The 15012-nt window shown below is 45.4% G+C and overlaps 1 protein-coding gene across 7 annotated transcripts in view; it reads left to right on the plus strand.

The window, feature by feature from the left end:
- Positions 1-15012, plus strand: part of FLNB (filamin B, beta) — a 137606-nt gene that overhangs the window by 65969 nt on the left and 56625 nt on the right. For all 7 annotated transcript variants that reach the window (XM_012665408.1, XM_012665415.1, XM_012665422.1 and 4 more), the window contains exons 5-12: positions 4084-4202; positions 5064-5141; positions 6456-6618; positions 7196-7393; positions 10224-10361; positions 11943-12069; positions 13046-13182; positions 14521-14714. In XM_012665408.1, the coding sequence (XP_012520862.1) occupies positions 4084-4202; positions 5064-5141; positions 6456-6618; positions 7196-7393; positions 10224-10361; positions 11943-12069; positions 13046-13182; positions 14521-14714 (1154 nt within the window). The remainder of the gene's footprint in view (positions 1-4083; positions 4203-5063; positions 5142-6455; positions 6619-7195; positions 7394-10223; positions 10362-11942; positions 12070-13045; positions 13183-14520; positions 14715-15012) is intronic.

Raw genomic sequence — 15012 nt, forward strand, 5'->3', positions numbered from 1 at the left:
GTCTTGCTGTATTGCCCAGGCTGATCTTGTACCCTCAAGTGATCCTCTCACCACAAACTCCCAAAATGCTGGGGTTATAGGCGTGAACCACCGCGCCTGGCCTTCACTTTGAATTTCTGACTTAGCAGTATGAGAAGGTTATCTTTTTGTATAACAGTCTACCACCATTTTGACCCAGTGTCTTTAACAGGTTGATGGCAAGGAAAAAGGAGAGATGGAGAGACATGTAGAGATTGAATGAGACTTAAGAGACTTAGCAACCATTTGTAATATGTGACCCTAACTTGGATCTTATTCAAACTGACTGTTAAAAAATTCATGAAACACCTGTGATCCCAGCACTTTGGGAGGCTGAGGCAGGAGTATAGCTTGAGGCCAGGAGTTCGACACCAGCCTGGACAACATAGTAAGATCCTAACTCTACAAAACATAGGAAAAATTACTGAGGCATGGTGGTGTATGCCTGAGGTTCCAGCTACTTGGAAGGCTGAGGCAGAAGGATTACTTGAGCCCAGGAGTTGGAAGGGTGCAGTGAGCTATGATTGCACTACTGCACTCCAGCCTGGGTGACAGAACAAGACCCTTTTTTAAAAAAAATAAACTTCATGAAATTTGTAAGATAATTGGAAATTTAAACACTGGATATTCGATGATATTAAGGAATCATTTTTAAATTTTTGAAGTGATATTGATATTGTGGGTATTCTAAAAATGTCTTTTAAAGATACATAGTGAATGTTTATGAATGAGAAGTGTGAGGTCTAGGATTTGGCCAAAATAATACAGGAGGAGGGAAAAGGTGGGAGTGAAGGTGAAATAAGACCAGCGGTGAATTCATAGTTGTTGAGGCTGCATGACAAGTATGTGGGATTCATTGTACAGTTCTTTCCACATCTGTCTTGGTTTGGAATTCTCTGTAATAAAAAGCTTTTTCAAAAAGTAGTAAGCTGGGCATGGTGGCTTATACCCGTAATCCCAGCTACCTGGGAGGCTGGGAGGCTGCAGCTGGAGGAGGATCCCTTAAGGCCAGGGATTTGAGTCCAGCCTGGGCAACATAGTGAGACCTCATCTCTGAGCAAATGAAAAAAATTAGCTGGGTGTGGTGGTGCGCACCTGTAGTCCCAGCTACTCAGGAGGCTAAGGCAGGAGGATTGCTTGAGCCCAGGAGTTTAAGGCTGTAGTGAGCTATGATTATGCCACTGCACTCTAGCCTGGGCAACAGAGTGAGTCCCCCATCTCATTCATTCATTCATAAATAAATAAATATAAATATAAATAAATTTGAACTGCTTCTGGCAATATGGAATGGAAGTACTTTTCCTAATTCTTCCTGCTAAGTCCAACTAAAATCCCTGGGTATGAGGTATAAGACAGACATAAGGAGACTCTGAAAGAGAACAAGGCAGACCAGCTAGGGACCCTGGGACCCAGTGAATGACACAGTAGTTAGTTCCTTGAGTTTACTTTTGCCTCATGTATCTCAGACTTGGAGCTGAAGAAGCTGACAACCTGTGGGCACAAACACAGAAAGTGCCAATGAAAGCCTGGTCTTTCTAGCCAAAAGACCAGGAAAGGGCAGCCTAGCCCTTTCCTGGTGAGTCAGTGAGGGAGTGGTGATTGGCCTTTTTATGCTGTTGAGGGCTTTTTCCAATGAAAGACACACTCCGGGGTCATCCCACTCTCCTGTAAGACAGGCTCTCTCAGCCCCCACCCTACAGCCCTGACAGCCGGACAGTTCAAATAGAACTTAAAATGTTGCTGAGACAGGGTCTGGGGTGCTGAATTTTACCTTAAAAAACACTTTAAAACTTTTTGCGGTTAAAAGGATGAATAGACAAGCTGAAAGATTAGGAGAAAATATTTGCAAACCACATATCCAACAAAATACTAGTATCTAGAACATGGAAGAAACTCTCAAAGTTCAATATTTAAAAAACAACCAAACAACAAAACAACTCAGTTAGAAAATGGGCAAATGATGGGCAAGAGACATGAACAGTTTCATGGAAGAGGATGCACAAATGCCAAAGAAGCATATGAAAAGTTGTTCAGTGTCATTAGCCATGAGAGAAATGCAAACTAAAATCAATACACATTATCAGGATTGCTAAAATAAAAAGGATGCAGAGAAGATGGATCTGGGTGACTCATACGTTGCTGGTGGGAATGTAAAATGGTACAACTACTCTGGAGCACAGTTTGGTAGTTTCTTTAAAACAAACAAACAAACAATGCATGCAACAGCCATATGATCCAGCAATTGAACTCCTTGGCATTTATCCCAGAGGAATAAAAACTTATTGTACAGGAAGACCACAAGTTTTCCTTTAGTATTCTCACTCACAACTAAAGGAAAAAAATCTTTTCTGCTCTGCTCAACTACTACTCTCAACTACTTCACTTCTGGTCTATGATTTTTTTCCTCACGCTGACCAATTCTTCAATTCTCTTGAACGCCAAGTGGATATCCTGTAATTCCATTGAATTCTGACAGCGTGTACCTGGAGTTAGCGTAGACCCTACAGTTTGAGAACGCAGTTTCACAAAACCGCCCCCCACTTCAGGTGCCAACCACAAGTGGTGGGTCCTTAGGCAGCCCACAGCTTCCGTGCAAGTTGGCCACAAATCAGAGGTTCCCATCGCCCCCTCCTCATGGCAGGTCATTTGCCAGAATGGCTCACAGAACTCAGGGAAACACTTACCTTCGCCAGTTATGTGCCAAACGTATGATAAAGGATATTCTGAAGAGGTGTGCCAGGCCAAGTTCAGAAGGGCACTGGAGTTTCTGTCCCTACAAAGTTGAGGTAGGCCACCCCCTTGACACATGGATGTGTTCACCAACCCAGAAGCTCCCTGAACCCCATACTTTAGGGATTTTTGTGGAGACTGAATCACATAGACATGATTGATTGAACTCAATCTCTAGCTTCTCTCCCCTCCCTGGAGGGTGGAGAGTGGACTGAAAGTTAAGCTTCTAATCGTGACACGGTCTTCCTGGTGACCAGCCCCATGATAAAGCTATCTAGGAGCCCACTGGGAGTCACCTCATTAGAACAACAGGCTCCTTTCATCTAGGAGAATACGAGGGGTTTAGGAACTCTGTGTCAGGAACCAGGGGCAGAGACCTGTATATAGTTTCATACTTACATTCACGCACAAACCTACATACAAACGTTTATAGCAGCTTTATCAGTAATAGACGGGTAGAAACAACCCAGGTGTCCTTCAGTGGGTGAATGTCCAAACAAACTGTGGTACGTCCACACCGTGGGATATTATTCAGCAATAAAAAGGAACAAACCATTGATATAAGCAACAACCTGGATGAAACTACAGAGAATTGTGTGTAGTGAAAAAGGCCAATCCCAAAGGGTTCTATAATGCATGATTCATTGATATAACGTGATGGAAATTATAAAATTACAGAGATGGAAAAGAGATTAGGGGTTGTCAGGAGTAAGAAGAAAGTGGCTCAGAGGGAAGTAGGTGAGGCTATGAAAGCCAACGTGAGGGCTCCCTGAGGTGATGGAAACGTTCTGTATATTAACTGTATCAGTGTCAGCACCCTGGTTGTGATACTTGTGTCTTAGTTTTGCACAATGTTACCATTGGGGAAACCGGGTAAAGGGCATTTCTTACACCTCCATATGAATCCTCAAATGAATTTGCTCAAACATCTTAAAATAAGTTTCATTTAAAAAAAATAATGAGTGTAATTTTTAAAAATTTCAAGCAACACAAAATGTTGTTTAATGAAAAATGAGCCTTCCTCCTCCCCCTGTGTTATTTCCCTCGAGGTGAGCCCCTCTGCTAGTTACTGACCATAGTATTTTTCACAATTGTATAGATTCTTGACCAACAAGCTCTGAATATTTCAGAATTGGATGTTGCTTAGATAACATAGACAAAGCTAAGGCTTTCAACCTGTGTGATTGTCCTTGTCACGGCAGTTCGTCCCTGTCTCCCACATGGGATCTGCAGGGCTGGGTCCCATCTCTCTGTTCCCTGAAAGAGTCAGCAGGTGATGACTGGTGCCATGGCCTTGCCCAGCTTACAGCATCTGTCCCCGTAAACCCATGACAGGAATCGAGCCCACTGGAAACATGGTGAAGCAGCCAGCCAAGTTCACTGTGGACACCATCAGCGCCGGGCAAGGAGACGTGATGGTGTTTGTCGAGGACCCAGAAGGGAACAAAGAGGAGGTATTCTGGAGGACGCTGCCTCTGCTGTCCAGCATCCCATGGGGCTCTGGGGGCTTTGGGGCTGTAACGGGGCCAGGGACTGTGCCTCCATTTTCCCCATTACAGCTCACAACCAAAACTGTTTTTAACCAAAAGGATATACTGAGGCTTACAGCAGTTACAGTAACCCACCCGAGAGCTGTGCCTTGAAATATAATAGAAATTGATTCCCAAGGACACAGTGTTTAACGGAATAGAGGAAACTTTGGATGTAGCGAAGGCCTTGTTAGTTGAGGTTCTAGGTACTGGTAGCCAGAATAACAAGATGATTCCCGCCCTACTTTCTTCCCACATGGACCGTTCTTCGGTTCCTCCCTTAGGGCCTTTGCACGTGCTGTTCTCTCTGTTCGCTTATTCTCTTAGGACCATATTTTGTTCGTGTCGCTTAGCATAATCTGAAATGCTAAGTTTACTAACATATTGTCTGTTTCCCCCACTGGGGCAGGGATTTTGCCTGACTTGCACATTGTTTAATTTTTGGTCCCCAACACCAGGCCCGGCATTTCATAAGCTCTCAGTAACTACTGTGCCAATAAAGGTTTATGTTACTTGCTTCCATATTCTCTCTTATCTAGAGAGTAACAGTCCTGAGACAGTGGAGAGTCCTGACTCTGTTATACGTTCGTGCTGCCTGGTTTTGTTTCTGTGGTTTCATGGTACTTCTCTCCTGGGGTGCTCTATAAGGGTGGTGGGATAGGAAATACACAGCCAGCACCTTTAGGGTTCCTGACCTGGCAGCTCACTGTGGGGCCTTGGCTGGCATAGCACACTCCTTACTCATTCCCAGCACCTTCTCTAACTGTCACCCATCTTCCCTCCTAGGCACAAGTGACCCCTGACAGTGACAAGAACAAGACATACTCTGTGGAGTATCTGCCCAAGGTCACTGGGTTGCACAAAGTAAGAAGCATCATGGCCGTGGCTTGAACTATTCTTTGGGCTTGTTTCAATATATGTAGAAGAAAGATCTTTGGAAGTAGAGTATTTTTTTCTTAAATTAACTTCTGATTTTCCTTTCTGATTATAAAAGTATCTATGCTCATTGTAGAAAATTTGGAATCCCTACGAATCAGACTTGACTTAGCTAATACATTTCTATTAGTTCATTTCCACGGATGGGTTCTTTGCAACGTCGTACGACTTTTCCACCTCCATCTAGGTAAACTAATGGTTGCAGCTACATGCCAGGAGTGTAGGTGCTGTAGTGACTGAACTATGGACTCTGTCCTTAGTGCTTCCTTAGGTATCCCCTTGGAGGCGCTCTGGAGGGCCTGTTAGCATTGAAGCCTGAGTATGGAGCAGTCCAGCTGGCTGTGGTGGAGGGAAACAGCCCTCTCAGCACCTGGAGAACTGATGGGGGTGGAGCCCCAGGCCGTGTTTTGGCAATAGTTTGAGTTCTGTTTGAGATGTTCTGGTGGCCTGTAGGGCAGGGGGCGAGGAAAGCCTGTATTGCAGGCGAATGGGGTGACCCAAGAGTGTGCCCTTCATTGGAAGAAAGCCCTCAACAGTATGTAACGGCCAGTCCCCATGTACCATGCCCTGACTTTGAGACACGGACCGTACTCACGACCTTGGGCTTTAGTGAATTCACCTGGAACAATGGCCTTAGATTTCTCTTATACTCTTAGAACATTATAAATTTGGAGAAAAGAATTAGGAATAAATGCTCTTGAAGGGAGCATTTATGATGTAATTAATTCATTCCAGTCAAGTATGGGTTCACATGAAACCCAACCCAATTTCTCCTGAAAAATTTCAAAGATGACAACTGTGACTCAAATTTTGGATGGAAATCATTGTACTTTGTTTCAAATCCATGTTTCTAAGAATGATCTTGGTTCTTTGAAAAACACTTTCACTTTGGGTTTGAAATCCTGGTATTGCACATTTTATTCTGGGGGGATAGTGGCCCCTTCTGCAACTCACTGAAAGGACCCAGTGTCTGGAGATTCAAATATAAGTGTTTGTTCATTTCCTCCTAGAGAGGCTAAGCGTATCTGATATAAGCATTTTTATTTTGCTAAGGGCATGATGTCCCAGACCCATCTGTGTGGCTGAAGGGGCCAGGCAGGAGTCCCATTCAGGCCACTTGACTTGGTTCCAGGGCTCCTGGTTCCAGCCACCTTTGTGTGTGTGTTCAGGCTTATATCGCTTGATGTGGTCTTGCTGGGCAGAGAAGCAATTGTGTACATCTCACCTGTCTTTCACCTATAGGTCACAGTCCTCTTTGCAGGACAGCACATCTCCAAGAGTCCATTTGAAGTGAATGTTGACAAGGCCCAAGGAGATGCCAGTAAAGTCACTGCAAAAGGCCCAGGATTGGAAGCTGTAGGGAACATCGCCAATAAGCCCACCTACTTTGACATCTACACAGCAGGTAATGTGCCTCTCCTCTGTGGATCAGACAGTTGGGCTTTCTTCCAAAGGCTGAAATATAATCCTCAGAACTGTGAAGGCTTGGGATGCCTGGCCTTTTATCTTTTAAATTGAACAAACAATGACAAAAATAACTTTCTGTGTTAGTTGTATTTTTAGGTTTTTTTTTTTTTCCAAAACCAGCTTTTCCTCTCTAAAATACTCAGCCTTGACTTTGATTGATTAATCAGTTTCTGTACATATTTCTGATTTGACTAAATGTTCCGAAGAAACTAAGTTTTAGGAATCATCTACTAGACCTAGTTCTATGCAAGATCCTGTGGGGATTTTAAAAAAAAGACTGAATAAAACATACTTTTTGAATTGTTGGCTCTGTTTTCAATGTAGAAAATTTAGAAAATAAAAAATGTGAAAAAAGGAAAAGTTAACCATAACCCTAACTACCCAAGAAAATAGTCAATGTACTGGTGCGGACCTTCCCGAGTGCCTCCCTGTCTCCTTCTGTTTGCCTTTTGCGCTCAGTAGCAGCGAGCTTTCCGAGGGTGACTTGGGCTCACGGAATGCTCCTTCTCTCCTAGGAGCCGGCGTGGGTGACATTGGCATTGAGGTCGAAGATCCCCAGGGGAAGAACACCGTGGAGTTGCTCGTGGAGGACAAAGGAAACCAAGTGCATCGATGTGTGTACAAACCCATGCAGCCTGGCCCCCATGTGGTCAAGGTCTCGTTTGCTGGGGACACCATTCCCAAGAGCCCCTTCCTTGTGCAGGTTGGGGAAGGTGAGCGCTGGATGGGCTGACTACGTCTGTTTCTGGCACGGAGGCTGACTGTGCACAGCTGGGCACTGGGGCCAGGAAAACAGCTGGGCCCCAACACTGAGCTCGCACCTGTCCCCTTTCTGCCAGGGCCACACTTCAGCAGAAACTGGCTTACTTTGTCCTCAAGATAGTAATGCTAGTATCTTCTATAAGCCATGCAGAAACCCAAATGCTTTGCCTGTATTAACACATTTAATCCTCCCCAAAACACACATACAGGAGAGTCATGCTCACGGAGAGATGCGGGGCTGAGGTGCTTGGAGGAGTTGGCGCCATGACTGATGTTAGTAGCAGCACGGATCCTGCAGCCTCCACAGCTCGGCCTACCCTGGCTGCCAGGCACTTGGCACAACTAATATACATCGAATCATCATGCCAGCCTATGTGCTGCAGGTGCTATTATCATCTCCACTATGGAGTGGAGACACTGAGGCTTAGATAATATAAGGTCTCAGTGCCATGACATGTCAGTGGGGCTGGAACTGTGGTCTCTGTTGACCTTGCCCTTAACCGCTCTGCTGAACTCTCTCTGCAGCCAGGAGCGTGCATTTTCCTCTAATGTTAGACTCTCTCTTTCTCACTTCGTTGCCTTTTTTCTTTGTTTTGTTTTCCAACTGTGCTTCCTTTTCTAACCGATACTTGCCTTTCCTCGTTCTGTCCTGCGAATCTGTGTCTGCAGACTTGGCTTCCTCTTTCGAATCCCACCTCTGGGCCAGCCCGGAACCCGAAGCTGTTGGCTTCCTAGTTGAGACCACTGGGCCAGAGGCCTCTTACTTGGTAAGGGCTGGTTGGGTGGGACTTTTTTATTTTTTATTTTTTTGCCAGTTCTTTGTGCTGCTTGTGAATGTCAACTGTGCTTGTGTTCTTTGTGACTTTAGGAAATTCCTGTGCGGGTGTTACTACAACTTGTCCAGCCAGACCCCAGACCCACGCTCTAATTGCATTTCAACACATCTAGGGCTTTGCTAGGTGGTGGAGAAGCTGGCAGTGCCCTTCAAACTCTTCCGCCTCATTTAGTGTTTATATGAACTGAGCAGTTACCCTTTTGATGTTGAGACTATTGCACTTGTTCAGAATTTCCATGAGTGTTTTAAGACACATTAAAACCTGCCGAGGAAGTCCTGTCATCCTGCTGTGACTTATTTCTGGTATGACCAACTTTTCTCCCCATGACAAAGAAAAAACAAACAAAAAATCCCAATGTATTCATTAGCAAAACTTTTTGACATGAGGCAAGAAAGACTTTTAAACAGCGTTCCTAATTCTACTAGTGTGTTCCAACCTTCCCTCACTCATGGACTATTTTTTTCATTTCTGGCATATCCGTCCCATCTATCACTTATACTATTTAATTAATTGATAGACATTTTATTTCTTTCTTTCCTTTTTTTTTTTAGAGACAGGGTCCCCCTCTGTTGCCCAGCCTGGAGTGCAGTGGTGCGATGATAGCTCACTGCAGCCTCAAACTCCTGCCCTCAAGTGATCCTCCTGCCTCAGCCTCCGGAGTAGCTGGGATTACAGACAGGAGCTATCTTGCTCAGCTGACTTTTTCTTTTGATTTGCTAACATCCCCTCCTGGATTTAAATGATTTTATAGTAAAGGAAACTTTATATCAATCTCACAATGGAAAACCAATGTCATTTGCCTTAAAGTACAACCATGAACATATATACATCCATAAACCATCTAAAATCATTTCTAACTCCAAGAGTGCATGTTTGACTCTTTTGGAAGCAGTTTTTGCCAAATAGCCAGCTGAGGACATTGCAGGGAGGGAGAGCCAGAGGAGGAATGACCTTCCTTCTGTGGAGTAGAGAGTCTTGTCTTCTCAAGTCTGCGATCCGTTGTGTATAGAGGGCTGTCAAATATGCAGTGTCAGATTTGGAAAGGAAAAGCCACTTGAACAACATGACACTTCACACACTGATCTCCCATTTCCTTAATGAAAAGGTTGCCCATGCTGAGCAAAGAATTCCTAGGGCATAAAGGTGTCTTTTATCAACCCCTGGATACCGTGGCACAACTATGGAACAGTAGTTTTGTGGACCTCTCAAGGTCTACAGAGATATCAGAAGCTTTCTTTGTCCTTAATTTTCAGATTTACCACTTTAAGTTTTTAAACTAGGCCCGAAAATCAAATCAGGTGTGGTGTTTACTGCTGATTGTTGCTTTTGTAGCCACTCACACTCTGAGGGCCTACCGCACTATATTGTTGGTCTGCCTTGGCTGAGGTGGGGCAGAACTGGTCCTCTTTTTTCCACCCCCCTTTCAAAAGTTCTTCTGGAATGGTCTCTTTTTTAGCTGTTTTGTTTTTGCCTGGTTGTTCTTGCAGAAGACAACAATGTTTAGACTTTTAGAAATGACTGACCTAGGGTTTGGAACCCAGACAGGCAATTTCAAGCACCGCATTTTCCAGTCTTCCCAATTAGTGGGCCCTTGAGGATGGCAGTGAGGTTTGAATAATGTCCAGCACTTGGTCTTAACTCCCCCTCACAAAGAAAAGGATAAACGCCAGTACCAGGAGCACAGCGTGGATTCGCCGCGCTCTCCTGTTTTCTTTGCCAAAGTAACTTCTCCCGAGTCCTTCTGTGGTGTGGCTGGACAAAGTTATGTTGTGTCTTTATTTGCTAGCCTGGTGTGCTCCCTGAACGGGACCCTTGGTCTTGGGCCACTACTGCATATTCTTTGTGCAAAGCAAATATTTTCTTGGCCCATGGCTCCAAGTTACCTTGGCTTTTATGACTGACTAAAGAATGAAAGGTTGAATTGATGTCGAAACTGTGCTTGCAGCCTGCAGTCCAAATGCTTGCCGGGCCAGTGGCCGAGGCCTGCAGCCCAAAGGTGTCCGTATCCGGGAGACTGCAGACTTCAAGGTTGACACCAAAGCTGCGGGGAGTGGGGAGCTCAGCGTAACCGTGAGGGGTCCTAGTAAGTGTTCCTTTCTTTCCCTATTTCAGGTGTGGTTTTGGTTAATTTTGCAGCCATGGCATACAGATTTCATTGCATAGCCAGTGTTCATCGTTTTATCCCTGAGAGCTGTGTCAAGGATTTGAGGCTATCTGGGCTCCATGGGGAAGGGAGCAGGGATTGATTAGTAATGTCTGTCCTGGATGTGGGCAAGAACAGTGGGGGCTTGACAGCTTTACATTTCATTAAGATGTCTGGGAGCAGAAAAAGCAGCGCTCTAAGATAATTGGGGAAATGTTGCTGTTGAACAATAACCGGAAGTGGGCTGCCCCCCCCCACCCCTTTTTATCGGAGGAAACCTAGGCTCAGAGAGGAAGGTTCTTGCCCAAAGTTACACAGCTTGTAGGCTTCTGAGCTGGAATTCAAGCAGAGTCTCCAAAGGTAGTGATTTTCCCATTATAGGTTACATTTTATAGACTATGAAATTATGTCAAATACTTAATTACTATGATCAGTGCTTATAGAAGGAGAATAAAATTCCCTAAGAGTAAGTTTTCTTTGTAGATAAATGCCATTTGTGGATGGGCAGGTTACACCCTGCAACCCATTCTCCCTCCCTCTTTTGGAGAGGGAGACAGCAGATGTGGGGATGGGTGCCTTTCCTGTTCTTGTTTTTCCCTGGAACAGAGAAGCAGCCCAGCACTTCTAGTCTCAGGCATAGCAGCCCTTGGTGGCCATATTCCCATGCCTTGTGGAGTCTTGAGCTTCCTGTGCCAGTATGGCTCTCAGCCTCTGTGTTCCCAACAGGCTGGGGCAGGAGTGTTCTGAGCTCCAGAAAGTTAATATTTGATCTCAGAGCACCAAGCTTTGGGGCAGGCTGTGCCCCGAGGGCAGCCAAGGTTCTAGACTGCCCAGACCTGGAGCCAAGCTGCTGTGGGGCTGCCCTCCCTCCCAGCTTGTTGCAACAGGAGCCAGGGAGGCATTTTTTTCCTGACCTTGGATACTTGCTTGACTCAACGGCTTCCCTGGCCAAACCTCAGGGCTCAACATAAAACAAGTTCCTGCCTGATGGCTGGGTCTGGCGTTTGCAAGATAGCACCTAAAACCTGTCCTCTTGCAGTTAGCATCCGAGGGGTTTCTTCCTTTTGTTGTCCAGCTTTAGTTGAAAAAGATGCTCGAACATTTAACCTGAAACTCATGCTAAATACTCCTAAAGGTTCATACCCTCCCCAGTTTTTGTGGGGGGCCGAGAAGGGTGGCTACAATTGCTGGGAAATACTGAGATGTGATTGGATTTATCTTTACATAGACCTAGGAGGTTTAGGTCCTCAGGGCTTCCTCGTGGCCGAGAGAGATTTTTAAAGCCAATTAGCTGGGAAATCCTTCACTTCCTCACACTTTAAAGCAGAGATGGACCTGTTTTTAGCTTTGGAGTAATCTCTCAGGTTTTGGGGTGGGGGTTCCCACACTCTGAGGCAGCCCACTTAGTTTTCTTAGGTGGCTTATGTTTTGTGGACGTGGCTGCCTTACTGTTCTCGTTCTTTTGATTCTCGTTCCGAGCCTAAGATCGCATTGGAAAGATTGTGTGCTTTCTCCCCACAGAGGGTCTGGAGGAGCTGGTGAAGCAGAAAGGCTTTCTGGATGGGGTCTACGCGTTCGAGTATTACCCCAGCACCCCGGGGAGATACAGCATTGCCATCACATGGGGGGGACACCACATTCCAAAGAGGTGAGGCGCCAGCTGGACATGCGTCTTCTCTGGAGGCGTGCTCAGCCCAGGGGAGACTCACGGGCGGTTGCTTCCCGGGCTGCAGGAGGGAAAGAGATCTGCTTTGTTGAAAACTTTTTTTTTTTTTCAGAACAGCACAGACATTTGGCCTGTTCTCAAAAGCAGCAGAAAGTTGCTGTGGTTTTAGCTGACTTGCTTTAAATCAAATGCTGGCGGTTTGGGGCTGGTGGGAGTCAGGGAGTCAGAAGGAGCAGTAATGGAGAGCAAATGGGCTGTGTGTCTGTTCACCCTTGTATAAACCAAGATTCCTTTTCTCAATGAATGCCTCTGTTCATGAATGCCGTGGGGGACAGAATCTGCTATGGTTTACATTAAAGCCCGTCTACGTGAGTGTTTTCAGGGGCCAAGGGATGCAGTCTACATTTTTGCCTTGTGAGTGTTGCAGTTGCCCCCCTATTTTCCAGCTCTCCTGGGGGCAACTTTGAACTGTGAATAAATTTGATTTGCCTTGAGAAATATGTGGGCATTCTAGGGTTCTGAGTATCTAGGCACACTTTTTTAAAACCTCCCACACCAGAGTTAAAGCACGTTCATTTATATATGAGATAAAGCCTATTCAGCCTAGTTTTCTTGTAGCATAAGCAGGATACAGAGAAGCATGGACTGTCTTACCTTCCAGGGCTCACGGTCTGGGGAGCCCTGCATACAAAAGGTGAGTAATCAGGAGGATAGTGCAAGACGGTGTGGCTTGAGTGCCAACCCAGTGGCCACCTGAGCTCCCAGAGGCAGCCACATGACATTATATTGTTGACATAACAATGGCTGTCGGGGGCACCTGCGTGGAGGAAGGGCTTGACTGGAGTTTGGGACTCCAGGTGAAAGGGTCAGGTGAGTGGAAAGAATGTGCAAAGGAACCACAGTTTATGGCTGTAGTTAGTGCTCTTCTTCAGTGCTTCTTCTGTTCCTTTCCTTCTAGCCCCTTTGAAGTTCAAGTTGGCCCTGAAGCAGGCATGCAGAAAGTCCGTGCCTGGGGCCCTGGCCTCCATGGTGGGATTGTCGGGCGGTCAGCAGACTTCGTCGTGGAGTCTATTGGCTCTGAAGTGGGGTCTTTGGGTAAGTGCTGGCAGCTGACTAGCAGCTTCTGGAGGGCTGAGGATTACAGGGCACCTGGGCTTCGTGTCAGGCTGGGTTTTGCCGCCTTGCCCGGCCTCCCTACCCTTAGCCTACTGGCCTCCTGACCACCTGGGGCATCTCTGTACCCTGCTGTAGATTGCACGTCCTATTTCCCTCCTGTCCTTTTGGTTGCCCACTGCCTCTGGCACCCGCATTCATTCATCTGCTAGACCTTGAGGGCAGAGGTTTTATGTGGACATGGTGCCTAAAACAGTGCTCAGAACATAGTAAGCACTTAGTAAATATTGTTGATAGACCCTTAGTTTATGCGAATGAATTTTGCTAAAATTTGGGGAGTAAATATATTCTTTGTTGCATAACCAAGTATATTTTAAACACATATCTGACATACATAAAATCATTTTAGATCAGGAGTGTGCGACCTTGTCTATAAAGGGCCAGATAGCAAATATTTTTAACTGGTGGACCATGTGGTCTCTGTCACAATTATTTGACTCTACCATTGTAGCTTGGAAGCAACCATAGAAAATATGTAAATGAATGGGTGTGGCTGTGTTCCAGCAAAGTTTTATTTACAAAAACAGGCAGTGGGCCAGGTTTGTCCCTTGGACTATAGTTGAGTGACTCCCATTTTAGGTAATAGCAATAAGCAAAAAGGAAAAATAAGAAATCACATTTATTTCTTCCTTCTCGAGAGATGATATTAATCATTGTGGTAAATCCTTTTAGTGTAGAGATAATATTAAACTTTTTGGTATATCCTTCCATACTTTTTTCTTATATCACATGCACATGTTGATTTGCCACATAAAATATCTTGGGGAGGCCTTTATGTCTTTATACCTCAAATAAATATAGGGTATGCCTTCATTTTCCACGGCTTCCATGGAATTCCATTGTATGGATGTAGCTATTGTTAGGCTCTCCAGTTATTTCCAGGGTTTTGCTATAAAAACAATGCTGAATGCTTATCCTTGGTAATTTCCTTTAGATAAAAGCCCAGAAATGGAATTAGGAGTACAAAGAGTGGGTGTTGGTTTAAGGCTTTTGGCACATATTACCATATCGCCAGCAGAAAGCTTTGCTGGTTGGACCCTTCTTGTTAGATGATGTCAAAACAAAAAAGTACATAATTCAACCCTTCCATTTCTAGTGAGGACTCAGTGGGCCTGGTTTTGTGGAAAAGGGACACCAACAGATTTCAATCTTCTGACCAGTACTTGGCTTTTAGGGGGGCAGAGGGAATGAGTTGGTAGTTATACAGAATAGGTACTTTCCACCATGTAACCAGGGAGGCCCTTTTACCCCATCCCCCAGGGTTTGCCATTGAAGGCCCCTCCCAGGCAAAGATAGAGTATGATGACCAGAATGATGGTTCGTGTGACGTCAAATACTGGCCCAAGGAGCCTGGTGAATACGCCGTTCACATCATGTGTGACGATGAAGACATCAAGGACAGCCCGTACATGGCCTTCATCCACCCGGCTACGGGAGACTATAACCCTGATCTGGTGAATCAACTTGTCTTCACTGTATCCTCTCTTCCCTGGTTCCTGGCATGCCCCCTCCCCCGTTTCCTACCCCATGCCTGAAGAATTGCCTTAAACAGCATGTTGAGAGAGGGCAGAGAGGAACCATTTAGATTTTAGGCAGGAAACGGGCTTGAATTTGAATCCTGATAGTACCCCTTAGCATTTTTATAATGCTGAGCAAGTCACTTACCTCTGTGACTCTTGGTATCTTCCTCTGTAAGATGGGAGTGACAGTATGTCTGCTTCCTAGAGCCTCTGGGATGAGTCAGGGAGGTAG

This window comes from Propithecus coquereli, unplaced genomic scaffold (genome assembly GCF_000956105.1).
Source record: "Propithecus coquereli isolate 6110/MARCELLA unplaced genomic scaffold, Pcoq_1.0 Scaffold1, whole genome shotgun sequence".
NCBI lineage: Eukaryota > Metazoa > Chordata > Mammalia > Primates > Indriidae > Propithecus > Propithecus coquereli.